Source organism: Biomphalaria glabrata, chromosome 6 (genome assembly GCF_947242115.1).
Source record: "Biomphalaria glabrata chromosome 6, xgBioGlab47.1, whole genome shotgun sequence".
Lineage (NCBI taxonomy): Eukaryota > Metazoa > Mollusca > Gastropoda > Planorbidae > Biomphalaria > Biomphalaria glabrata.
Genome location: NC_074716.1, coordinates 2,286,051 through 2,308,880, shown reverse-complemented (window position 1 = coordinate 2,308,880; position 22,830 = coordinate 2,286,051). Strand labels below are relative to the sequence as shown.

Below are 22,830 nucleotides of genomic sequence, written 5' to 3'. Positions count from 1 at the left end.
CTAGTGTTTGGGATAAGAAATGTACCTCTATCTTTGTTTCTGTGAGTGGGAAGCGTGGTCGAGAGGCTAAGCACTTGAACTTGGCTTGACTACCAATGAAAGGGACTCGAGGTTCGACACCCGACTAGAGCAGAGTTGTGTTTACTGGGCGCATAATTGAAGCACGGAAAAACCTTCTACCAGATACCCCCTCCCCCCACTAGTCCAGAAATGAGATTGGACCATAGCGCTCTGAGCATGCTATAAGCATGAAAATAGCGCTTTATAAAAGCTATAATAATAATTATTATTATTTCTGACAATAGTAATCAGCTGAATTTCCATTTGTTTGGACCAATAGAATTATTTTATCTTATCTTCGGCATAAAAAAAAGAATAGCTAGCCAGGAACAAATACCCATACAAACACAAACAGTTTGTAAACTCTTGTACGTGTTTGGGATGTTCCTTTAGAGTTGAAGAGAATCTTCTGTTCAAGTGTAAAAGGGGAAATGGTATGAAAGAATCATTATCCACGAAATGACGGAATGGCAATCAGATTGCAACTTAGTTTCAGTCAAGGCCGGATTTAAATATGTGGAGGCCTTGGTTTAAGTGGAAAACAGGAACTGAATTTTTGAAACATTCGTATAACTGGCATTGGATAATATCAGAAGTGGAGACCAGGTCTACAGAGGAAATAGGGAAAGCAACAGAGTGTCCGCTGAGAAAGCCAACAGGTTTGACATACGACTTTCTAGATGACATCTCAGAAGGTTTGTAGATACAAAATATAAAAAAAAATTAGATGGAAATAACAATGTCTGCTTCTTTGAGTGAACAAAAATAAGTCGATATCGAAATCCGTGTCCATCCAGTTTCCGTTCTCACACATTTGAAGAGTTAGCAAGCGTATAAGAGGAATTGTACAAAAAAAATTAACAAAGATAAGAATTAGATGAAAATAACAATGTTTATTTCTTTAAATCAACAAAGATTAAGCCGAGATTTTAATCTACACAAGTAGAATTCAAAGTAAAATGTAAAGACTAGATTTGCTTTTAGATTTATTACCACTGGCTTCACTCATAAAACGATTTTTCGATGACGTGTCACTCTGCTATTGGCTAGTAATTTGGGGAAGGCTTTTATCAGCTATTAGGCTAGGAACTTTACCTATCCCTTAATCTGTTGGACCGTTGGGGCACCTCACAAGAACTGTCAACCGTCTTTCTCCATTTCTCTCTGTTCTCGGATATACTTTCATTCGCCGACAGGCCTGTCCATTCTTTGATGTCTTCTCATCGCTTTCCTTGTAAGAAACTACATCAGATTTCATCTATTTCTAGGAAGTACATCAGATTTCACCTATTTCTAGGAAGTACATCAGATTTCATCTATTTCTAGGAAGTACATCAGATTTCATCTATTTCTAGGAAGTACATCAGATTTCACCTATTTCTAGGAAGTACATCAGATTTCACCTATTTCTAGGAAGTACATCAGATTTCACCTATTTCTAGGAAGTACATCAGATTTTACCTATTTCTAGGAAGTACATCAGATTTCACCTATTTCTAGGAAGTACATCAGATTTCATCTATTTCTAGGAAGTACATCAGATTTCACCTATTTCTAGGAAGTACATCAGATTTCACCTATTTCTAGGAAGTACATCAGATATCACCTATTTCTAGGAAGTACATCAGATTTCACCTATTTCTAGGAAGTACATCAGATTTCACCTATTTCTAGGAAGTACATCAGATTTCACCTATTTCTAGGAAGTACATCAGATTTCACCTATTTCTAGGAAGTACATCAGATTTCACCTATTTCTAGGAAGTACATCAGATTTCACCTATTTCTAGGAAGTACATCAGATTTAATCTATTTCTATGTGGATGTTATTCCGTGTTGTCGGCTGTATATTTTTAATCAAGTTTTTGAAATTGATATTGTTTTCATGCTTATGGCATGTTTAGTGTGCTGTGGTCCTATCTTTTTTGTGGTCCAATCTCTTTTGTGGTCCAATCTCTTTTGTGGTCAATCTCTTTGTGGTCCAATCTCTTTTGTGGATGGATTTAAGGTGTATGCATGTATGTATGTGCTGCATAGAAATAAAAAATGTTTGACCAATGTTGATAAAACTTGGCATAAATGTTCCTTACATCATGACGATAAGACCGTAGTGTATGTTTAATGTACCCCCACATGGCTCACAATGAGTTGGAATCAGGGGGGCCCTAAAAACGAAAGAAAATACATAAATGTATCTCTATTAAAGAACGAAACTTTATTTTATAAATCGGATAAACCCGTTTTTACAGTACTTATATCTGATGATTATGTCAGCTAAACGGGTAAACCCATTTTCACAATTATATTTTCTTGGCAAAAAAAAAAGTGAAGGAAACATTCGCCATGTTTGACATAGATCTAGATCTAAATCCAATTTACTAGATCAGTAATGCCTGCATGCCGTGGGTTAGTATATTTCCAAAGTACAATCTAATCTCCTAATAGTCAAACAATGGACGTTCAACTACGGACTGGTGAAGCATAACAAACAATGGCGAGTAAGTCAGAAAGGTCAAGTAATCAATATGTGATCTTTGACTGAACATTTCCTTGACTATATTCTCTTGGCGGTCACTTAGACCACCCGACCGCAGCAGCACTACCAACTGGTCAGTGGTGATAGCTCTCTTCTCCTGGTCCACACAAATCTCCCACAATGTCTGAGGAAATAATGGTAAAAGTAAACTTTACATGGTTCTTAAAGGCAACATTAAAACTATAAACAACATTCTTAAAGGCAACTTTAAAACTATAAACAACATTCTTAAAGGCAACATTAAAACTATAAACAACATTCTTAAAGGCAACATTAAAACTATAAACAACATTCTTAAAGGCAACATTAAAACTATAAACAACATTGTTAAAGGCAACATTAAAACTATAAACAACATTCTTAAAGGCAACATTAAAACTATAAACAACATTCTTAAAGGCAACATTAAAACTATAAACAACATTCTATCAACATTTAATAGATAGGCATCTTAACCCTTAAAGTACTGAGCTGTTTTACAATGATTGCATACAAAATGGAATTACAATTATGATGTTTAAAGGCTAAACTACCACACGCGTTTAAAGGGTTAATCTTGTTTTCAAACGAAAATAGATATTTTTATCTTATTTAATATATTACAGACGTTACTTCAAAAAAGAACATAATTTCTTCCTACGCATTTCATGTGTTAATCTAGTCATGCATGTTAATCGATGACTCAGTTAAGTCGTTGGTTTTCTTGGCTGATTCAGGCAACCCATTCCATTCTCTAATGGCACTAGGTAAGAATGAGCACTTGTACAAATTTGTTCTAATAAGACGTGCGTTTATCTTTGTGTCTTTCTGAGTATTTCATTAGTTTTTTTTTTATTTGTAAATTATGGTTTAGTGTGTTATGTATTATAGTTACTTTACTTTTGTTTTCGCTTTTGACAATCAATATTTTCACCATGACTATAATATGTGTTTGCATAAACGTAAATATGGGCCTCCTCAAAAGCTTTCATTGTTTTTAAATGTTTTCATTGTTCAGTTCGCCGGACAAGCAGTTTTACAACCTGGCGTGCAAATAGCAAAATTTTGTAAAACTTTGTCAATATTAAGACGTAAGATGTGCAGATAGTGACTCGCTCTTGTAGATCTACAATTCAAAAAACATTGATTGGTCACGTCTGCTTACCTTGCAGAGAAATGCCTTCATGTCTAGCAGACTATAACTGACGTCACAAGTCTTTAACTTTATCCAAGAACTTTAATAATAAAAAAAAAAGATATCAGTTTGATGCATATTATTAATATTAAAGTAATGCAGTGAAAATTTAAATTGCAGTCTACATTAATTTTTTTTTTTACTATATAGATATTTGTTAATCAGGTGATATTTATAAGACTAATTAAGACTGGGCCTGAAACATATACGCTCTATGATACGGCCTAGTTCCACGATATTGTACAGAAAGATTGAATACATTTCCACTTGATAAGCTCTCTATACCTGTATTGATGAATCTCAAGTCTTAATACTAGGGTAAAATACTCACTCTAATGACACGATTTTGTGAGACAGGGCACACAGAATTGAGAACACCTGGAAGTCTGTCCCTTGACTGACGTCACAATCCATAAGTTCAAGAATCTGATTCACACATTCGGGAGAACAAAAAAAAAACAAAAAATGAATTTTTTTTTTTAACTCTAGCTATTACGCTGTTAGTCTTACCAGACATCCGGCAAAAGGAAGACATGTCCTCCTTATTGGTGTTACCAGACATCCGGCAAAAGGAAGACATGTCCTCCTGATTGGTCTTACCAGACATCCGGCAAAAGGAAGACATGTCCTCCTTATTGGTCTTACCAGACATCCGGCAAAAGGAAGACATGTCCTCCTTATTAGTCTTACCAGACATCCGGCAAAAGGAAGATATGTCCTCCTTATTAGTCTTACCAGACATCCGGCAAAAGGAAGACATGTTCTCCTTTTTGGTGTCGTGTCCTCAGTCCGACAGCCATTGTCCTAAAATGTGATAGCTATTGCACTTGTATAAATCAATCTAATTTAATCTTTCAAATCTTCAGATTTTTGAGAGCCTCTCTTATGAACAGGGGCTCGTATATTCAAATCTTTTCCAAAAAAAAAAAAAATCTGTTGCTCCTCAAAATCTAAAACTTTTCTTTTGCAATATCCTCTTAGCTGATGGCTGCCTGGTCGTGCGGCTTGCGCGCTGGACTGTCGTTCAGATTTATCGATGGTCCAGGGCTCAAACCCTGCCCGCTCCCATCCCCCGCTCGTCCTGCGGGAGGTTTGGACTAGGAAGTAATTATCTTCAACTCTGAAGGAACATCCGAAACATGTAAAAACAAACAAGCAATAAACTAAGCACGTTAATTCAAAAGAGATAATTACGTCCCCTGCTTACCCCTGTGTCAAGTAATTATGAATGTTAATCAGTGACTTTAAAAAATCTGCAAAAGGTGGTTTTCGTGGCTGATTCAGGCAACCCATTTCATGTTCTAATAATACTAGGGAAGAAGGAGCACTTGTATGAGTTTGTCATAGAATATGGAATGGTCATGCCAACATTGAAAGAGCGTTTTCGCGGATCAATTCAAAGTGAACATAGAGATAAAAAGGATAACATCGATTTACGAAGACTCTTTATTAATGTTTAAAATCTTTCGATCTTTTTTTTTTTCAGGATTTTCTATTCGAACTGAAGGCCAAGAGACCTTGTTTGTTGCAAATACGAGCATCATTTATGGTGTTGAATAAAGGTTTGAATATTGTAAAAAAACGAAGAGAGATTAAGCGAGACCCATTGTCTCAGAAGGCCTGCATACTGCCAGCAACGTCGCAACCTGTAGACAGTGAAGACCAAAAGATCGTTGCCAGGCGGTACAGACCTGTGACTTGGCAACGGGCTAATGGTCTCCCCTCCCAACAGGTTATGACGTCACAGGTCAGAGTTCAGGCCAACGATAACCATTGGTCTTGGGTTATGACGGAAGCATAGCTTGCACAATGATGGTTTGATCATCTACTTCAATACCGGTAACTCACTCTATTCAAATACTGGAGTTCTGTCCCTTTCATGTCCGAGTTGACAACCTGTAAAGCCCTCATAGTTTCTTTGTGATTCAACCAACCGCGTCTCTTGTCGTCAAACTGAAATAATTGGAAGCATTATTTTAAATTATTAGCACGATAATCACTAAGCTTAGACAGTGGTTCATCCTACACAGCTTTAATCAGTCTAAAGTAGCACCATATTGGTTGTTTAGAAGTTAATATCAAACAACAGATTCAGTGCACAACTTACCGCGTCAAAGACTTGGCGGTATCTGTGGAGACTCTCCTCCTGGTATATACAGTACTGATGGAGATGGTCATCTGCGAATAATGCATAAAACTACTATAAAAAGTTTGACTTTATTAATCATAACAATAAGCAAAACAATGTAAAATACATGTTCAGTTTCTTGGAATGATGATAAACTCAATCTTAAACTCCGACTATATATTTATAAAAAAATAAGCCTTGGCTCCTGTGAATATATACAATTCGTCTGTTTCAGTGCTTTTCAAATCTGACATTCATATCATTTAAGACCAAGACTAAAACTAAGATTGCTTTATTGATCCTTACGGAAATTTGTTGTGATGATTAGGACAATGAGCAATGTGAACATAACACAACAGAAACACTCATATAAATAGAACAGACACAACATACAGGCATCTTGGTCCTTTTCATGCTTCTCTCTATATGCACTGTATGTTGATATAGTCTGATCTAATAAAATATAGGCTTAATAACAAACTATGATCTTATATTGGTCTACAGCACTCTGCATAAAACAACTAAATGCAAACCTCTTACCCTCAACCTGATGCTCCAGACTTCTGCTCTTATCCATCTGTTTGTCTGCACTGTGCACATTGAACTTTGACCTCCGTTTGGTGAAACCAAAATAAAGTTTCCTCCGTCTCTCTTCCGCCAGTTGTTGTAGGAACATGGCTTTCAAGAAGTCGGGATCAATCTAACAAGAGATAGAAGTGTGTGAGGGGGGGGGGGACAGGGCGGAGTCAACTTATTCTATATATGACAGACGAAGAAAAAATGTAAACACGCAAATGCATTTCCTTTCCTATATTTACAGAGATATTCAGGAAGATGTAGACCAGTAAAAGAAGCAATAAAATCCCGAGGCGCCAATCCGCAGCAAATGATTAATGACATGCAATATTCACAGTGTGCCTAATACACCCTACTAGCCGTACAATAGCCTAATTCTGGTCATCTATTTACTTGTATTTACTTGCCTATGACGCCGAGATAGTTTTTAAGTTCTAGAATTGTGGAGATTACCTAATGATGATCAATTGTCTTACCTGCTTAGGGCGCTGTGAAAGTTTTTTTTTTCAGCTCTAGAATTGTGGAGATTAGCTAATGGTAATCAATCTTCTTACCTGCTTAGGGCGCCGTGAAAGTTTTGCCGTGTTAGGAGCCACAAGGGACACAACTTTTTTCATGCCCAACTTCTTAGTTTCTTGTGAGCCCAAGTCAAACTCTGGTAACTCCGGCACTGACCAGAGAGCAGATTCAGATCTGTTCGCGTCACTTTCCTCAGTTGTAATGTTAGCTAAGTCTAGATCGCTTTCTTTCTGTTCCTTGAGATTTGTGTCATTAAGAGTTTCAGTCTTATTTGTTTCGTTATCAAAAGTCTTGTCAAACTTGACTCGCCTGGGTTTAACTTTTTTACGTTTTGTGTGATGGTCATTCTGGAGAAGAATCAGTGGAAAAAATCTTTGCTAGATTTATATATACGCAACAGAAGCTATAGTCCGTCTAGGGCCCTAATGGTGCCACAAATGTCAAATAGCTTAGGGCCTTATCAAGTCTAGATGTGAGGTGGCTGAGCGGTAAAGCGCTTGGCTTCCTAACAGGGGGTCCCGGTTCGAATCCTGGTGAAGACTGGGATTTTTAATTTTGGGATCTTTGGGTGCTTCTGAGTCCACCCAACTCTAATGGGTACCTGACATTAGTAAACCACAAGGTCTGAAAGGGGAACTTTACTTACTAAATCTAAATCTAAATCTAAAAAAAGAAACAGTTCTTTTTTATTCAATAACACACTCCGCAATTAGCAAAATTTGGGGTGGGGGGATGTTTCCGAAAAAATATTACACATTGTTTGTTATTTACAAACAACAAATAAATAATGTTTAGTATAAAATCTATTTATAGTTAAAAGAAATGAAACTGGATGGAGGACATACAATAAGCAGACGATAGTTCAGCGGTTCTCAAACATTTTAGGCTCGGCGACCCACTCGGCGACCCACTTTTACAATCCCCCACTCTGTCCGACCCTCCACCCCCCCCCACACACACACAGCAATAGAAGAATAGACAATAACAATCCATATTTTCGATGGTCTTAGGCGACCCCTTGCAAATCGTCAATCGACCCCCGGGGGGGGGGGGCCGCGACGCACAGGTTGAGAACCCCTGCGATAGCTATGGTCCATTCTCTTTTGTGAACCAGTGGGAGTAGGTTCCCCTTGCTGCCTTTAGGTGCCCAGCAAATATATATCTCCACTCGAGTTGAACCCGAGCTCCCCTGAGAGGTAGCCTAGCAGTTTATCCGTTAGCCACTCGTCTCACCAAAGTGGGACATCAATTTATATGAAGATCAATTTAAATCTTTAGAAAGGATGTCAGAGAACAGAGGAACCAAACTAGTAGAGATTTGTTAAAAGGGAAACAAAGCTCACTGTAGTCCCTTCAATAAGAGAACCGCCCACTGGTTCACAAATGAGATTGGACCAAAAGCGCTCTGAGCATGCTATAAGCATGAAAGTAGCGCTATATAAAAGCTATAATAATAATAATATGTACTTTTTGTTTTGTGTCTGGCCTACAACAGTACTGCACTCAGGTGGCATAAATGTCCGCTAGGTCAGAGGTTCTCAATCATTTTCTGTCCAGGGATCCCTTTACAAGTCATAGGATGTTAGCGGACCCCCTACATGCCCAGATAGTATATTTCTAAATCTGCTGACTTATCAAACTTTCGTTCCATAACGCATCGAGACATATGACACATTAAGGCTGTTGCCTATGTACGGTAGAAATCCAAATTGTAAATATTCAGGAGTATATTTACGTAATTTTGTCTTACACTGTGCAGCCTCTCTTACGGCCTCTCTTACGGCCTCTCTTACAGCCTCTCTTACAGCCTCTCTTACAGCCTCTCTTACGGCCTCTCTTACGGCCTCTCTTACAGCCTCTCTTACAGCCTCTCTTACGGCCTCTCTTACAGCCTCTCTTACAGCCTCTCTTACGGCCTCTCTTACAGCCTCTCTTACGGCCTCTCTTACAGCCTCTCTTAAAGCCTCTCTTACGGCCTCTCTTACGGCCTCTCTTACGACCTCTCTTACGGCCTCTCTTACAGCCTCTCTTACGGCCTCACTTACAGCCTCTCTTACGGCCTCTCTTACGGCCTCTCTTACGGCCTCTCTTAAAGCCTCTCTTACAGCCTCTCTTACAGCCTCTCTTACGGCCTCTCTTACGGCCTCTCTTAAAGCCTCTCTTACAGTCTCTCTTACAGCCTCTCTTACAGCCTCTCTTACAGCCTCTCTTACAGCCTCTCTTACGGCCTCTCTTACAGCCTCTCTTACGGCCTCTCTTAAAGCCTCTCTTACGGCCTCTCTTACAGCCTCTCTTACAGCCTCTCTTACGGCCTCTCTTAAAGCCTCTCTTAAAGCCTCTCTTACAGCCTCTCTTACAGCCTCTCTTACAGCCTCTCTTACGGCCTCTCTTACAGCCTCTCTTAAAGCCTCTCTTACAGCCTCTCTTACAGCCTCTCTTACGGCCTCTCTTACAGCCTCTCTTACAGCCTCTCTTACAGCCTCTCTTACGGCCTCTCTTACAGCCTCTCTTACAGCCTCTCTTACGGCCTCGTGTCTCAGTTCATTGTCACTATTTCCATTACACTCTTTCTCTTCTTCAAATGTCGGCTTACTTTCCAAATATGTATCTATAATAAATGGGCAGGTTACCTCGAATGAATGCCAGAGAACAGAGGAGCAAAGATTGTCTATCGGCAAAAAAAGAAAAAAAAGGCAGGCGCCCCAAAGGGCAGATCACGAGCACGGTGGCTTGATGACGTAGAGGCAGGTCTACAACAGCTCAAAGTCCGGGCATGGAGAAATAAAGCCCAGGATAGATCAGAATGGCGAGTTGTGCTAAAGCAGGCCAGGACTCTCCATGGAGGCGCTAAGCACAAGATAGATCAGAATGGGGAGTTGTGCTAAAGCAGGCCAGGTCCCTCCATGGGTTGTAGCGCCACTGGGATGGATGGAATCTAACGGTTCTATGGAGAGCAAAAAAACAATTTTACAAACACGAATCGCCACTGTATTACGTAATAATTAATCATTTAATTTGCACGATTAATAATCAGACTGATGTCTGTCGCGGAGTCGACTTCTTTGAATAGTGACATATAGCAGAGATACTGATACAACGATTGATTCGTTTGTAAAATAATCTAATACTCATGCGCAAAATGTAATTCTACCCCAGGACTGTTATTAATCAATGTTATTGTACCACGCTGCGCCAACAATAGTCATAGAATAGCTCGTAATAGACATAGTAAACAGAAATGAGGGGGCGGCCAGTTGATTACTATTCATATTATCAGATTTAACGAGCTTTTAGTGAAAAAGTTTATATTAATTGTATACAAATTTTCATCTTTCTGTGGACCCCTGACCGTGGTTATAGGCCTAGTACCATAGTGCCTAAACCATTGCACTAAATACGCTAAATTATTGTAATTTAATTCAGTTTCCATAGTTATCTAATCTCTGAGCTTAGGTTTTCGCGTTTGTTTTTATTTTATTTTTAGTATTGTAAGAAAACGGAACCATATTTTATTGCTCAAGTACCATTGATTATTATTTGTATAATTACTGCTAATAATACATCAGCTGCGTGGAGAGGGGGGGAATGCTGTGTTGGCGACATCGTTCCGACCGTAAACAACACCCAGGCCTCATCTCGCTTGTTCGAGATAGACCATAGTCGTTCTACGACTGAAGGAGGCCACTAGTGTAATTGTAGAAATGAACTAAAATTGATTCTCTGGCACTGCAAGGATCGAGCTTCGTTAAAGGGAAACAACAAAGAAAAAGTGTCCACTGAGGAATCCTCTGGTGATGAGGCAACGAGGCGGCTGAGGCTCTAGCACGAGAAGGAGCGCTGGCCGTGCCCACTTTCGAGGCCCTCAAGTACGTTTAACCAAGCTACGACATTAATCCGAGAGTGGGTACATGAAAAGTGGTTGAGATCCTGGGATGGCTCCAACAAAGCCCGTGGAGTCTGGTAACATTCCTTTTTTTTTTTATTATTATTATTGTTGTGACACGGTTACTGTGTGGTCAACCGTGACACACGGTCAAGTGTTGGGTATCGGAGAGTTAGGGGACTTGGGGGAAGTGACGAGTGTGTTAACAAGAGAGAGAGAAGAAGTCAGCGAGTGAAGGATGAGATCTGTATCTAACGTTGCCGTGTATATATGTTTTGTTAAAATGTTCCATAATTAAAAGACACTGTAAATGTAAAAGGACTTGTTTCTTCACAATTATTATAGCTTTTATATAGCGCTACTTTCATGCTTATGCTCAGAGCGCTTTTGGTCCAATCTCATTTGTGGACCGGTGGGGGGAGGGGGTATCTAGGAGTTTGTTTTCCTTGCTGCCTTTAGGCGCTCAGTAAACACAACTCTGCCCGAGTCGGGTGCCGAACCTCGAGCCTCCTTCTAGGTAGCCAAGCCAAGCCAAGTTCAAGCGCACTTGGCCTCTCGACCATTTGCGTCGCCCGGACCGCGACGATCCATGGTGGAGGCTAAAAAGTTCGGAACAATCAATCATTGCGCAGTGTAGAACGGGGCACTGCCCTGTTGGTGCTTACTTTGCCATGTTCCGTTCAAATTTTGATGCCCGTTGCCGACACTGTGGAGAGTCGGTGGAAACAGTGGCGCATATCTTGCAAGAGTGCCCGCAGCGCTCCGAGAGCTGCGGGATAGTTTGTCTGCAGAGTCACTTGACCAGTATGAGAGCCTTATTCAAGGCACAACGCCTATCAGCAGAGTTTCTCGCCAAGGCTCTACGGGAGGACTAAATCCTTCCAGCCTTGCCACCAATTGGAGTTCATCTCTCAGGGGATGTCCAGCTCTGCAGCAATGTTGCCCTCTGAGAGTAACGAGATCTTCGAATGTCTTGGGTCTCGAATGTGACAGCGGGGTCAGAGGTCACGACCCTTTCGGCATATATTGTTATTTTAGTTAGCTTCAAACAAATCACTTTTAATCTCCAAGGTTTTAAATATTAAATTTTTACTACCTCTACTATTTTAACTGTGAATAGACCTGGATTTTAATGATTGGACTGTATGGAATTTGGCCCTTGTTGTGTGGAGGGAGAGTGGCCCTTGAGGGACTGCAGGCACGACATGGCCTAAATTGTGCCGATGTGCCTAAAATCAAAACCAAGGTTTTCATGTTTTATTCTTTTTTCCCCCCTTTGTTTTTCTTACATTATGATATTGTGGTACAGACATGTCAAAGATGGTTGCAGACTTTTTGTTTTGGCCAATAAACATCTGGGCAATTATTACTTTTTTTTTTTTTTTTTTTTTTTTTTTTTTTTTTCAAGAAATCATTACAATAAAAAAGAAGTAAAAATGTAACTTCTTGAAATGCCAGACTTACCATCAAACTGACATAGGTCGTCTCTTCTTTGAGATGACTATCTTGTTCAACAGACAGATCTACATACAGATTAGAAATGCATAGACATATACCTTTGATATAAAAGAAGACCTGTAAGTCTCGGGTTCTAATTCTCGTGAGATTTTAATACTTCAAGACCTAGAAGTATCTATATATATAATTTTCTTCTTCGCTCAACAGTTTGGACGAGCAAGAAGTAAAGGAAAGATCACTCTCTTATTTCTGCGGATAGTAACCACACGAAAAAAAAAGAGGGGTCGTTACGGATGGCTGCGCGCTGGACTGTCAAACCCTGTCCGCTTTCATCTCCCTTCGTCCTGCGAGGGGTTTGGACTAAGAAGTAAACTATCTTCAACTCTGAAGGAACATCCGAAACATGTAAAACATTTTACAAACACTAAATAGCAGCGCCGGACTTAACCATTGTGACCAAGAAGTGATGGAAACAGAACAAGTAATCTACAAAATAGAAGGGCCAGATTTAAGCATTGTGGGGCCCTATGCGAAACGGATTTCGCGGGGCCAAGTTTGGGTAGGGAAGCGGACAATAAGTGAAATTTAAAAACTCATACAAATCTCCTGAAATATATAGACATAAATTGTCATTTTGGGGTGTCATTCAATATGGAAAACGCCAATCCTACGCGCGATAAAAAAAAAAAAACGGCATTATGCAATACCCGTAATTGTGGAATCTAGTGAAAGAAGCTTCTCGCGCCTCAAGAAGAGTTACTTGAGGTCAACAATTCTCGTAGATAGATTGAAACTTTTGATAATTCTTGCTATTGAGCGTGATCTATGTAGGAAATAGAATTTTTATGTTATACTGTATGACTTCGCTACACGCAAGACTCGTAAAGTAATTCTGTACGTAGTAAAGAATGAATAAAATGCAAAGACGAATGTATTTTCTCATACAAACTCTTAATTTTCACTTATTATCCGTCTCCCTACCCAAACTTGGCCCCGTGAAATCCGTTTTTGAACACTGACTGCGACTAGCTACTGGCAAATGTAACAGAATATCTAAAATAATGTATCGTTTTTGTCAATAAAGATAATCAGTTCTCAATTTGTAAATGTCCATTACATGTCAAATTACAATTAGAGTAGTTAGGTATGGGACACAAAGGGTTATACCCAGAAAGCTTTGACAGCAAAATTTCACTGGTAATTGTCGGCTTAGAATAATAGATCAAAATAAATATACAACACATTTCAGCACTAATGCAACACAGTGAGAAAGGGAAGCTATACTCGTGTATTAAAAGTAAACTTGGTTGGGAAGTAAAACTATAATTTAAAGACGCTTTACTGATTTTAAAGATTAGAAGTAGAAATACTAACTTTCCAGTAGCAACAGGACAAATTATGAAGATAAAATATGTCCATTTTGTACACATAAAATAGGTGATTACTTTTATTTTCTGCTGTTGTGTGAGCATTTTAAATTATACAGAATAAGATAAATTTAAAAAAAAAAATTATTCCAGGCCCAATGTTGAAAAATTCGCTGAACTGTTAAATTCTAGATCTGTAAAAATACTATTTAAAAAATCTCAAGAGTATTTATAAAGTTAACTCACTGCCTTTTTTCAGAAGTTAGATTTCGCTATTGAAGTTTATATTGTTATTTTAATCTAGAACTTTACTACATTATTGACATCATTATTCTCATATTGTGTGTTGCTATGCTGATGGCTTGGATTATAATTAGGTTCTAGAAAACCAATTCACTGTTGGTGAATAGTGTGACCTGCTAGTTGCGGTATTGTTATTCATTATTATTGCTTTAATCATGATTTATATTACCATCCACATTATTAATACTTTTCATTTAGTTTCATCTTCATTATTGTTATTATTTGTCACTTTGACTGCCTTTGTAGACTTTGCACTTTGTGGCAAAATAAATAAAATTGTTAAAATTGTTAAATTGCAACCTGTGGACAGTTTAGAGTAGACCAACAGCTCGTCGCCATTATAACGGTCTAGCAACTCCCAACTTTTATTGTCATTCTGTACAAACTTGATCTCTAATTACACAGGTCAGTGCTCAGGCCTCCTATACCAATTGGTCACGGTAAGAATGCTCATGGCTGTCAAACTTATGTAGGAATTAAATCAAGAAGTCATAAGTGGCAGTGATAAAGAGATTTGTAATCATTTCGATAGCTCACCATGTGTAGCCTCGTTTCGTGACACACTCGTATGGACCTGGTCAGTGTAGTCCATCGGACTGGTCGCTGATCAGAGAAATAGAAATGATATTTTAGTCCCTACACACATTTGGGGTTACGATCGGAGCCCCCCTTCCCCCATCCTTTTTTTTTGTTTAGACTATATTTAGTCCAAGTCAAACTGTTGGTAGGTGACCTTAATTTGAATATCCTCTCTGTTAGAAACAATTAAAGTGACCCAATCAGTTCATGTTTATTAGAGAGCGCACGCTTAAAGCGTTAGGGGGTTACATCCTCTTATTAAAATAAGAGCTATCCTATATTTCTTTAGGACTGACATAACTTTCTTCCCAGAACGCATACCAGAAGGTTTATAATATAAATAAACAGGGTAGCTACCTGGGCATGTGGTATGCGCTCTGGTCTGTCGTTTTGATGGTCCCGGGTTCAAACCTGCCTGCCGCCTTTCCCCCCCCCCCACCGTCCTGCGAGGAGTACGAGCTAAGGTGTATGAGCTGAGGCGTATGAGTTAAGGTGTATGAGCTAAGGTGTTTGAGCTAAGGTGTATGAGCTAAGGTGTTTGAGCTAATGTGTTTGAGCTAAGGTGTTTGAGCTAAGGCATTTGAGCTAAGGTGTATGAGCTAAGGTGTATGAGCTAAGGTGTATGAGATAAGGAGTATAAGCTAATGAGTATGAGCTAAGGTGTATGAGCTAAGGTGTTTGAGCTAAGGTGTATGAGCTAAGGTGTATGAGCTAAGGTGTATGAGCTAAGGCGTATGAGCTAAGGTGTATGAGCTAAGGCGTATGAGCTAAGGTGTATGAGCTAAGGCGTATGAGCTAAGGCGTATGAGCTAAGGCGTATGAGCTAATTTGTAATAATATTCAATTCCGAACGCACATCTTAAACATCTAAGACCAACAAGAAGATATATATACTGTCAAGTAACACTAGTATCTAACTATAATTCATAATTGAAACTACGAAACTACGAAACACAAAACTAAACCGATTTTTTTTTAAAGCAGAAGAGCATATTTCATATTTCATATACATATCATTTAGGTAATGAAATCTTTCTTTCATAGTGGAAATGAAAGGGACTGTATAAATCAGCCAGGAAATAGAATGCCTTTATAGTGTTACTACAATTAGCATGAATGTCTAATATAAAATTGATACAAGAAGGTAGGACCTTATATTTTTTTTTTTTAAGTCTACAATTTGTAAGACAATATTAAAAGTAGGACCTACGATTTTGTTTGAGTTTCTGTTGTTTCGTTTCGTTTGATAACCTCATTCGTATTTTCTTTTTCTTAGAAGCATCGGTCGTCTGCTTTTGCCTTGTCACTGAATTTTCTTTGGCGGAGGAATACTTGTTTGTTGTGTTAGAGGTGATGTCTCTCAAGCTGACGCCTGCGCCATTAGCTATCGTCTGCTGACCTGGGTGAGTGTTGGTTTCCGGCGGACTTTTATTAGCATTTTTAACTAAATCTACCTCAAGTGGGTTTTTGTCTGCATTCGGAGATACTGAATGTTTTGACTTCTTCATTTTGAACTTGAGTTTTATGACCAAAGTGTCTGTCTTGTCTACTTGAATTTCTGTTGGGGCTTCCTCTGTACAGAATAATAATAATAATAATAAATAATAATAATAATAGTAATAATAGTAATAATAATAATGATAATAGTAATAATAATAATAGTAATAATAATAATAGTAATAATAATAATAGTAATAATAATAATAGTAATAATAATAATAGTAATAATAATAATAGTAATAATAATAATAGTAATAATAATAATAGTAATAAATAACAATAATAATAAATCACCAACCAGGAAGTTTTGATACGGGCCAACATACACAGCATCTATGCTCTCCTTCAACAGAGAAGACTACGCTGGCTCGGTCATGTCACTCGCATGCCAGATGGAAGAATCCCTAAAGACATCCTGTACGCTGAGCTAGCAGAGGGAGCCAGACCCAAGGGCCGCCCAAGACTAACTTACAGAGATGTCTGCAAGCGAGACATGAGAGCCATGGGCATCGACCAAAGTATGTGGGAGGAGATAGCCCAAGATCGGACAGCATGGAGACAGAGTGTACGTGCTGGTACGAACTTTGCTGAATGCAAAAGAAATGAAGCTGCATCGGTCAAGAGAAAGAAAGCTGCCCTGTCAGTGAGCCCTAGGACAGATGAATATAAATGCTCGAACTGTGGCAAACTCTGCCGATCCAGAATTGGCGTCATCAGTCACTCCAGATTCTGCCACGTCTCAAGACGTAACCAAAGCCAGTGACTCATCTGGGCGCATCCATTGTCTTACGAGATAGAAGGAGCCTAACATATATATATATATATAAATAATAATAAATATTAATAATAAATAATAATAAATATTAATAATAAATAATAATAAATATTAATAATAAATAATAATAATAAATAATAATAATAAATAATAATAATAAATAATAATAATAAATGATAAATAATAAAATTATAATGTCCCACAAAGGAGAAGAACAGTGATGAACTTTTAAAAAAAACAATCACATGTTTTCATTGCTCTTCTGTAGCCTCTCTTCTAAGCTTCTATACTCTATAGAATACTCAGTGAGGTTTTGGTCTGATTTCTTTAGATACATGTATGGGGGGGAGGGAGTATCTGGGTGAAGGTTTCCGTGCTGCCTTTAGCTGTTAACACAGCTCTGCTCGAGTTGAATCTCCAATAGATAATCTCAGTCAGGACTCGAACTCGACCCCTCTCACTTATTTAGTCTACCACACTATGAATTACTTCCCACTATAAAATATTTTGTAATGATCAAATTTCATTAAATAAAATATAAAAGCAAGGTTACAAAGACAGTTTGTGTGGAAACACAAACTCGAAATCGGACCCCCCGAAGTTGTCCACCCAGGCAGGTAAAAAGACAGATTTCAATATTTTCAGATTGAACACCAGAATGAAATTCTATGAAAGACAAATGACATAAAAGAATGGAAAATGAAGGTTGGCAGATCTTGTGTGGTGCCCCAGCAGACCACGGGATAGGTGAAAAAGAATGTGAAGTTGTATGTGAACCTGGCCTGACTGAATAGCTGTAAAGTGGTGTATTTTTATGAAAAAATTGTTTGCATAAGTGATTTAAAAATTAGATTTTTCGCTTTCAGAAAAGAAAAAAGTAGCCGTTGCATCAGAACTTTGAATGGTCTAAAATATTATGATGTCGGATTTTCACTATCTTTTCTAGTTTACGAGATCTAAACGGGACAGACGGACAGACATACCAAACAAAACTAATAGCGTCTTTTCCCCTTCCGGGGGCCGCTAAAAATGATTGCATATTGATCGAGAATTAAAATGTAAAAGGATATCTTCATATATAGGTCGATGTTGATCGTATCTGCTGTACCCAACGAGCTTCTGGGTTTAAGGATAAGTTTAAATCATTTAAAGAGAATTGACGTCATCAGAAATCGTTTAATCTATATATGTCTATGATTTTAGATGTTACAGATAAGGGGAATAATTTACAAATAAACATAGTTATGTCTCTTTAAATGCATCTATATATATCTATACCTTCCGCTGTGACCTCTTCCTTGCATGCAGAGATACATTCAGTTTCAGTAAGTGAGTACTTCTGTAATGTGTTCGCCTTTGATTGACCTGAGTAGTTGAGTACAGTTTTTAAGTCAACTAAACTAAGTTTATCTCAGTTTATCTCAGTTTATCTAAAGTAAATCCTTGGTGTTTTTTTTTTCTTTTTCAATACTAAACCTGCCAAGTAATAAACTTAAAATAGAACTGCAACTATTTCTTCGTTGATAAAAAAAAAAAAAAACTTCATCAGTTGGTCTACAACACACAAAGATTTATTAACGCTAGAACTAATTCGTACAAGTGCTCCTTCTTCCCTAGTGCCTTTACAGAATGGAACGGGTTGCCTGAATCAGCCAGGAACACCAACGACTTAGCAAAGGTTTAGCCATTGATTGACATACATTACTACATTTGACACATGAATTGCATAGGACAAATGCATTTGTACTAGTGTCATAGCAACTGTGGAGCAAAGGGGTTCATTGAGCCTGGGCCCACGACAAATTAAGTCCCAAACCGTGGCGCCTAGGGGTGCATTGGGCCTGGAACCACTACCAATATAGGCCCGAACGATGGCAACCAATTAGTCAAATTTTTACATAATTTATACTTAAAACAATTGTATATGTATTTATTTATTTTATATTTTATTATACTTATGGTCCGACAGTTACGCCGGGCAGGGCACGTCTCTGTACGGAGGACGAACGCATGCCAAAAGCAGTCTTTTTTTGGTGAGCTGAAAGGTGGTCGACGTAACAGAGATGCCCCACGGAATTGCTTTAACTCATTGAGTGCGGTGTTATTTTGTCAAAAAAATGCTACTTTTTTAGAAAAACTTTTTTTCTTCCTAATATGACTAAAACAAAAAATTTGTAATTTAAGTACCAATGATGCTATAGTAGAGAGTTTAGAGAGTTTGAAAATGTTAACAACTTTCATTTAAATATAAGATACAAATTATAATCTAAATAATATGACATTGTAACAAAAAAATGGATGCCAGCCTTAGTACTTAAATCTAGATTTTCATTTTTGCATTACTGTTGAAACAGCGTATTAGAATACTTACAGTTTTATCAAAAAGAATAGTCATAAAACAGTAAATAAAAGATGATGAATCGCTGATTATATTATCATTTTTACCTGGCTTTCTAGTCAGCCAAAAATGGAAAGTTATTGCACTTTTTATGACTACCAATAGCGATAGATACCAGCACAAAATCTATCAATCAAATGTATTGAAATATTATGTACATGTGAATCAATGGGATTTAGATCTATATTTCTCTTACTTTTAATTGCCTAAAACATCTTTGATTCTAATACCACACCAGTGTAAGATATACGCTAGCAAGAAATCAGCTTAGGCGTCAACTTGCCTTAGATGATATAGAAGAGAGCACCTGGTTGCATGCAGCCTCAGAACGAGACAGCTGGAGGTCACTCACAAGGGCCGCTAGATGTACATTTGAGACCAGAAGAAAATCCGCTGCCAAGTACAGACGCAGACGGCGAAACCAAAAATACTGCACTCCTCATTAATATTTGGACTCGAAGACAAGCCTTATTATTTTATTATAAACAATTTTATATAAAAGCGAAGTAACAAATCGATGTAAACCTTATTTATAAATGTTCTAGTTGATACAACTACACTAAATACAAGCTTTGTTTTTTATTAAGCACTTTCTTGTTCGCTTGTTTGTTTAATTGTGCTTTTTGTTGAATATTACGGTATGTATTCACTCGTTAAGATTCATGAATTAATTTCATAAGTCGATAGTAAAAACTCAATAGCGTAATGTACTGTATAATTGTAGTGACCTATATTAAAAAAAAATGATCACAATTTAAGAAATTAAAATAAGACAACAGCGTCCACTAAAACCCACCTATATTATGCCACCTTGAAAATGCTGATAACGAAAAACACATGTATTTGGAATGTCCATTATTCCTTCAAGTTAGAAGTACTGTAATGGACCTATTGGAAGCAAACTGTGGCAATTATGTAAATGTTAACTTGTCTATTATTTTAAACAAGCTGCCAAAACTAAAAAATAAAATGATACATAACTTTAACTTGATTATTGTTTCCGAATACAGGAATCTTGTTTGGGCTAGCTGGCTCAAATGTCTACATAATAATAAGGTGCTTGATCCTAATCACTTGGAATTAACATTTAGAAAAATAATGGATTTTAGGGTAGAGAATTATCTAGTTTGATTTTCATATACCTGTATAATGCTCATGTAGTTTTTCAGAAATAGGGTGTTGGGGGTCAGGGATATCTGATATTGTGTTGATTGTTCTGGAGTAGAGTATACTTGTATCATTTTTCTGTCTTTAGGGGGTTCATTGGTTAGTTAGTATGTCTTTGATATTAAATAATATTTCTATTACTGTTATTATATTTTTAGGTTAATCACTTTTCAATTGTTTATGATTTAATACTTGTGAATTATGGTAACTTACAAATAAAAACATATTAAAAAAAAAAAAAAAAAAAAAAAAAGCCCACAAAAGAGGCAAGATGGCCCATAAAAGAGGCATATAAAGCCCAAAAAAGAGGCAAAGAAAAGAGGCATAAAGCCCAAGGATTCCTATGATGATAAAGCTAAAACTGAATAGCGCAAATTCTGAGGTTTCCTTTAAAAAAAAAAAAAAAAAAAAAAAAAATTTAAGAAATTAAAATAAGACAACAGCGTCCACTAAAACCCACCTATATTATGCCACCTTGAAAATGCTGATAACGAAAAACACATGTATTTGGAATGTCCATTATTCCTTCAAGTTAGAAGTACTGTAATGGACCTATTGGAAGCAAACTGTGGCAATTATGTAAATGTTAACTTGTCTATTATTTTAAACAAGCTGCCAAAACTAAAAAATAAAATGATACATAACTTTAACTTGATTATTGTTTCCGAATACAGGAATCTTGTTTGGGCTAGCTGGCTCAAATGTCTACATAATAATAAGGTGCTTGATCCTAATCACTTGGAATTAACATTTAGAAAAATAATGGATTTTAGGGTAGAGAATTATCTAGTTTGATTTTCATATACCTGTATAATGCTCATGTAGTTTTTCAGAAATAGGGTGTTGGGGGTCAGGGATATCTGATATTGTGTTGATTGTTCTGGAGTAGAGTATACTTGTATCATTTTTCTGTCTTTAGGGGGTTCATTGGTTAGTTAGTATGTCTTTGATATTAAATAATATTTCTATTACTGTTATTATATTTTTAGGTTAATCACTTTTCAATTGTTTATGATTTAATACTTGTGAATTATGGTAACTTACAAATAAAAACATATTAAAAAAAAAAAAAAAAAAAAAAAAAGCCCACAAAAGAGGCAAGATGGCCCATAAAAGAGGCATATAAAGCCCAAAAAAGAGGCAAAGAAAAGAGGCATAAAGCCCAAGGATTCCTATGATGATAAAGCTAAAACTGAATAGCGCAAATTCTGAGGTTTCCTTTAAAAAAAAAAAAAAAAAAAAAAAATTTAAGAAATTAAAATAAGACAACAGCGTCCACTAAAACCCACCTATATTATGCCACCTTGAAAATGCTGATAACGAAAAACACATGTATTTGGAATGTCCATTATTCCTTCAAGTTAGAAGTACTGTAATGGACCTATTGGAAGCAAACTGTGGCAATTATGTAAATGTTAACTTGTCTATTATTTTAAACAAGCTGCCAAAACTAAAAAATAAAATGATACATAACTTTAACTTGATTATTGTTTCCGAATACAGGAATCTTGTTTGGGCTAGCTGGCTCAAATGTCTACATAATAATAAGGTGCTTGATCCTAATCACTTGGAATTAACATTTAGAAAAATAATGGATTTTAGGGTAGAGAATTATCTAGTTTGATTTTCATATACCTGTATAATGCTCATGTAGTTTTTCAGAAATAGGGTGTTGGGGGTCAGGGATATCTGATATTGTGTTGATTGTTCTGGAGTAGAGTATACTTGTATCATTTTTCTGTCTTTAGGGGGTGTGACGATACGAAACTTGCATACATAAGTTCATTTTAGTTTTTCCCAGCAAACCGTGAGAAACTTTAATTTTTAACTTAAACAATTATTTTCTTGTCCACCCATAACTAATTTCTTGTAGGATTTATCCCCCCTCGCACGTTTCTCACGGGACGAATCTCGACGTAAAACATTAACTAGCTTCTCTAGGGCTAACTTTTAATTTTGACCGCTGGACAGGTGACCCACACACACAATATTCGCTTCACCTGCGCTACGCGCTGCGGACTAATAACTTTTCACACCTATTTCTCCCCCCCTCCCCCCCCCCCCCCCCGCAGAATACGCATCGCTCTAAGAATAGCGTTGCAATCGGGCTGGACAGATACATATTCGCTTAAGACTTTACTCCCACGGTAGGCAACGAATATTGACCATAAATCTGACCTGACGCCTGACATCTCCGGTACATCGATACATGTGAGAAAATCAGTTAGCTTTCTTCCCCACCCGGTAAACGAAAAGTCCCATCTATATATATATAGAGAGACCCAAACATTCTAAGTTAGGCCCGCTAGGATTCATACAGTCTCCTCTGTTAGGAAGTTTAGTTGTGAGGTTTCATTAGGGACAAACGGGTAAGTGTAAACATTTTATTATGCTTATTTTATATTAT

The 22,830-nt window shown here is 37.4% G+C and overlaps 1 protein-coding gene and 1 long non-coding RNA gene across 3 annotated transcripts in view; one reads left to right on the top strand and one right to left on the bottom strand.

The window, feature by feature from the left end:
• Positions 1-2,437: 2,437 nt before the first annotated feature.
• On the top strand, positions 2,438-21,542 carry LOC129926917 (uncharacterized). The gene is made up of 4 exons (XR_008778613.1): positions 2,438-2,558; positions 5,257-5,332; positions 15,860-15,986; positions 19,495-21,542. It is a non-coding gene; the product is annotated as an uncharacterized LOC129926917 (long non-coding RNA).
• LOC106064131 (uncharacterized) overlaps positions 2,499-22,830 on the bottom strand; it is a 43,232-nt gene continuing 22,900 nt past the window's right edge. Inside the window, exons 4-14 of one of the 2 annotated variants that reach the window (XM_056033544.1) lie at positions 18,137-18,223; positions 15,794-16,156; positions 14,542-14,607; positions 12,341-12,399; positions 7,029-7,340; positions 6,439-6,598; positions 5,878-5,948; positions 5,619-5,723; positions 4,102-4,196; positions 3,741-3,810; positions 2,499-2,720 (exon numbers count right to left, since the gene is read on the bottom strand). In XM_056033544.1, the coding sequence (XP_055889519.1) occupies positions 2,499-2,720; positions 3,741-3,810; positions 4,102-4,196; positions 5,619-5,723; positions 5,878-5,948; positions 6,439-6,598; positions 7,029-7,340; positions 12,341-12,399; positions 14,542-14,607; positions 15,794-16,156; positions 18,137-18,223 (1,610 nt within the window). The remainder of the gene's footprint in view (positions 2,721-3,740; positions 3,811-4,101; positions 4,197-5,618; positions 5,724-5,877; positions 5,949-6,438; positions 6,599-7,028; positions 7,341-12,340; positions 12,400-14,541; positions 14,608-15,793; positions 16,157-18,136; positions 18,224-22,830) is intronic. The other variant, XM_056033545.1, reaches the window with a different exon arrangement.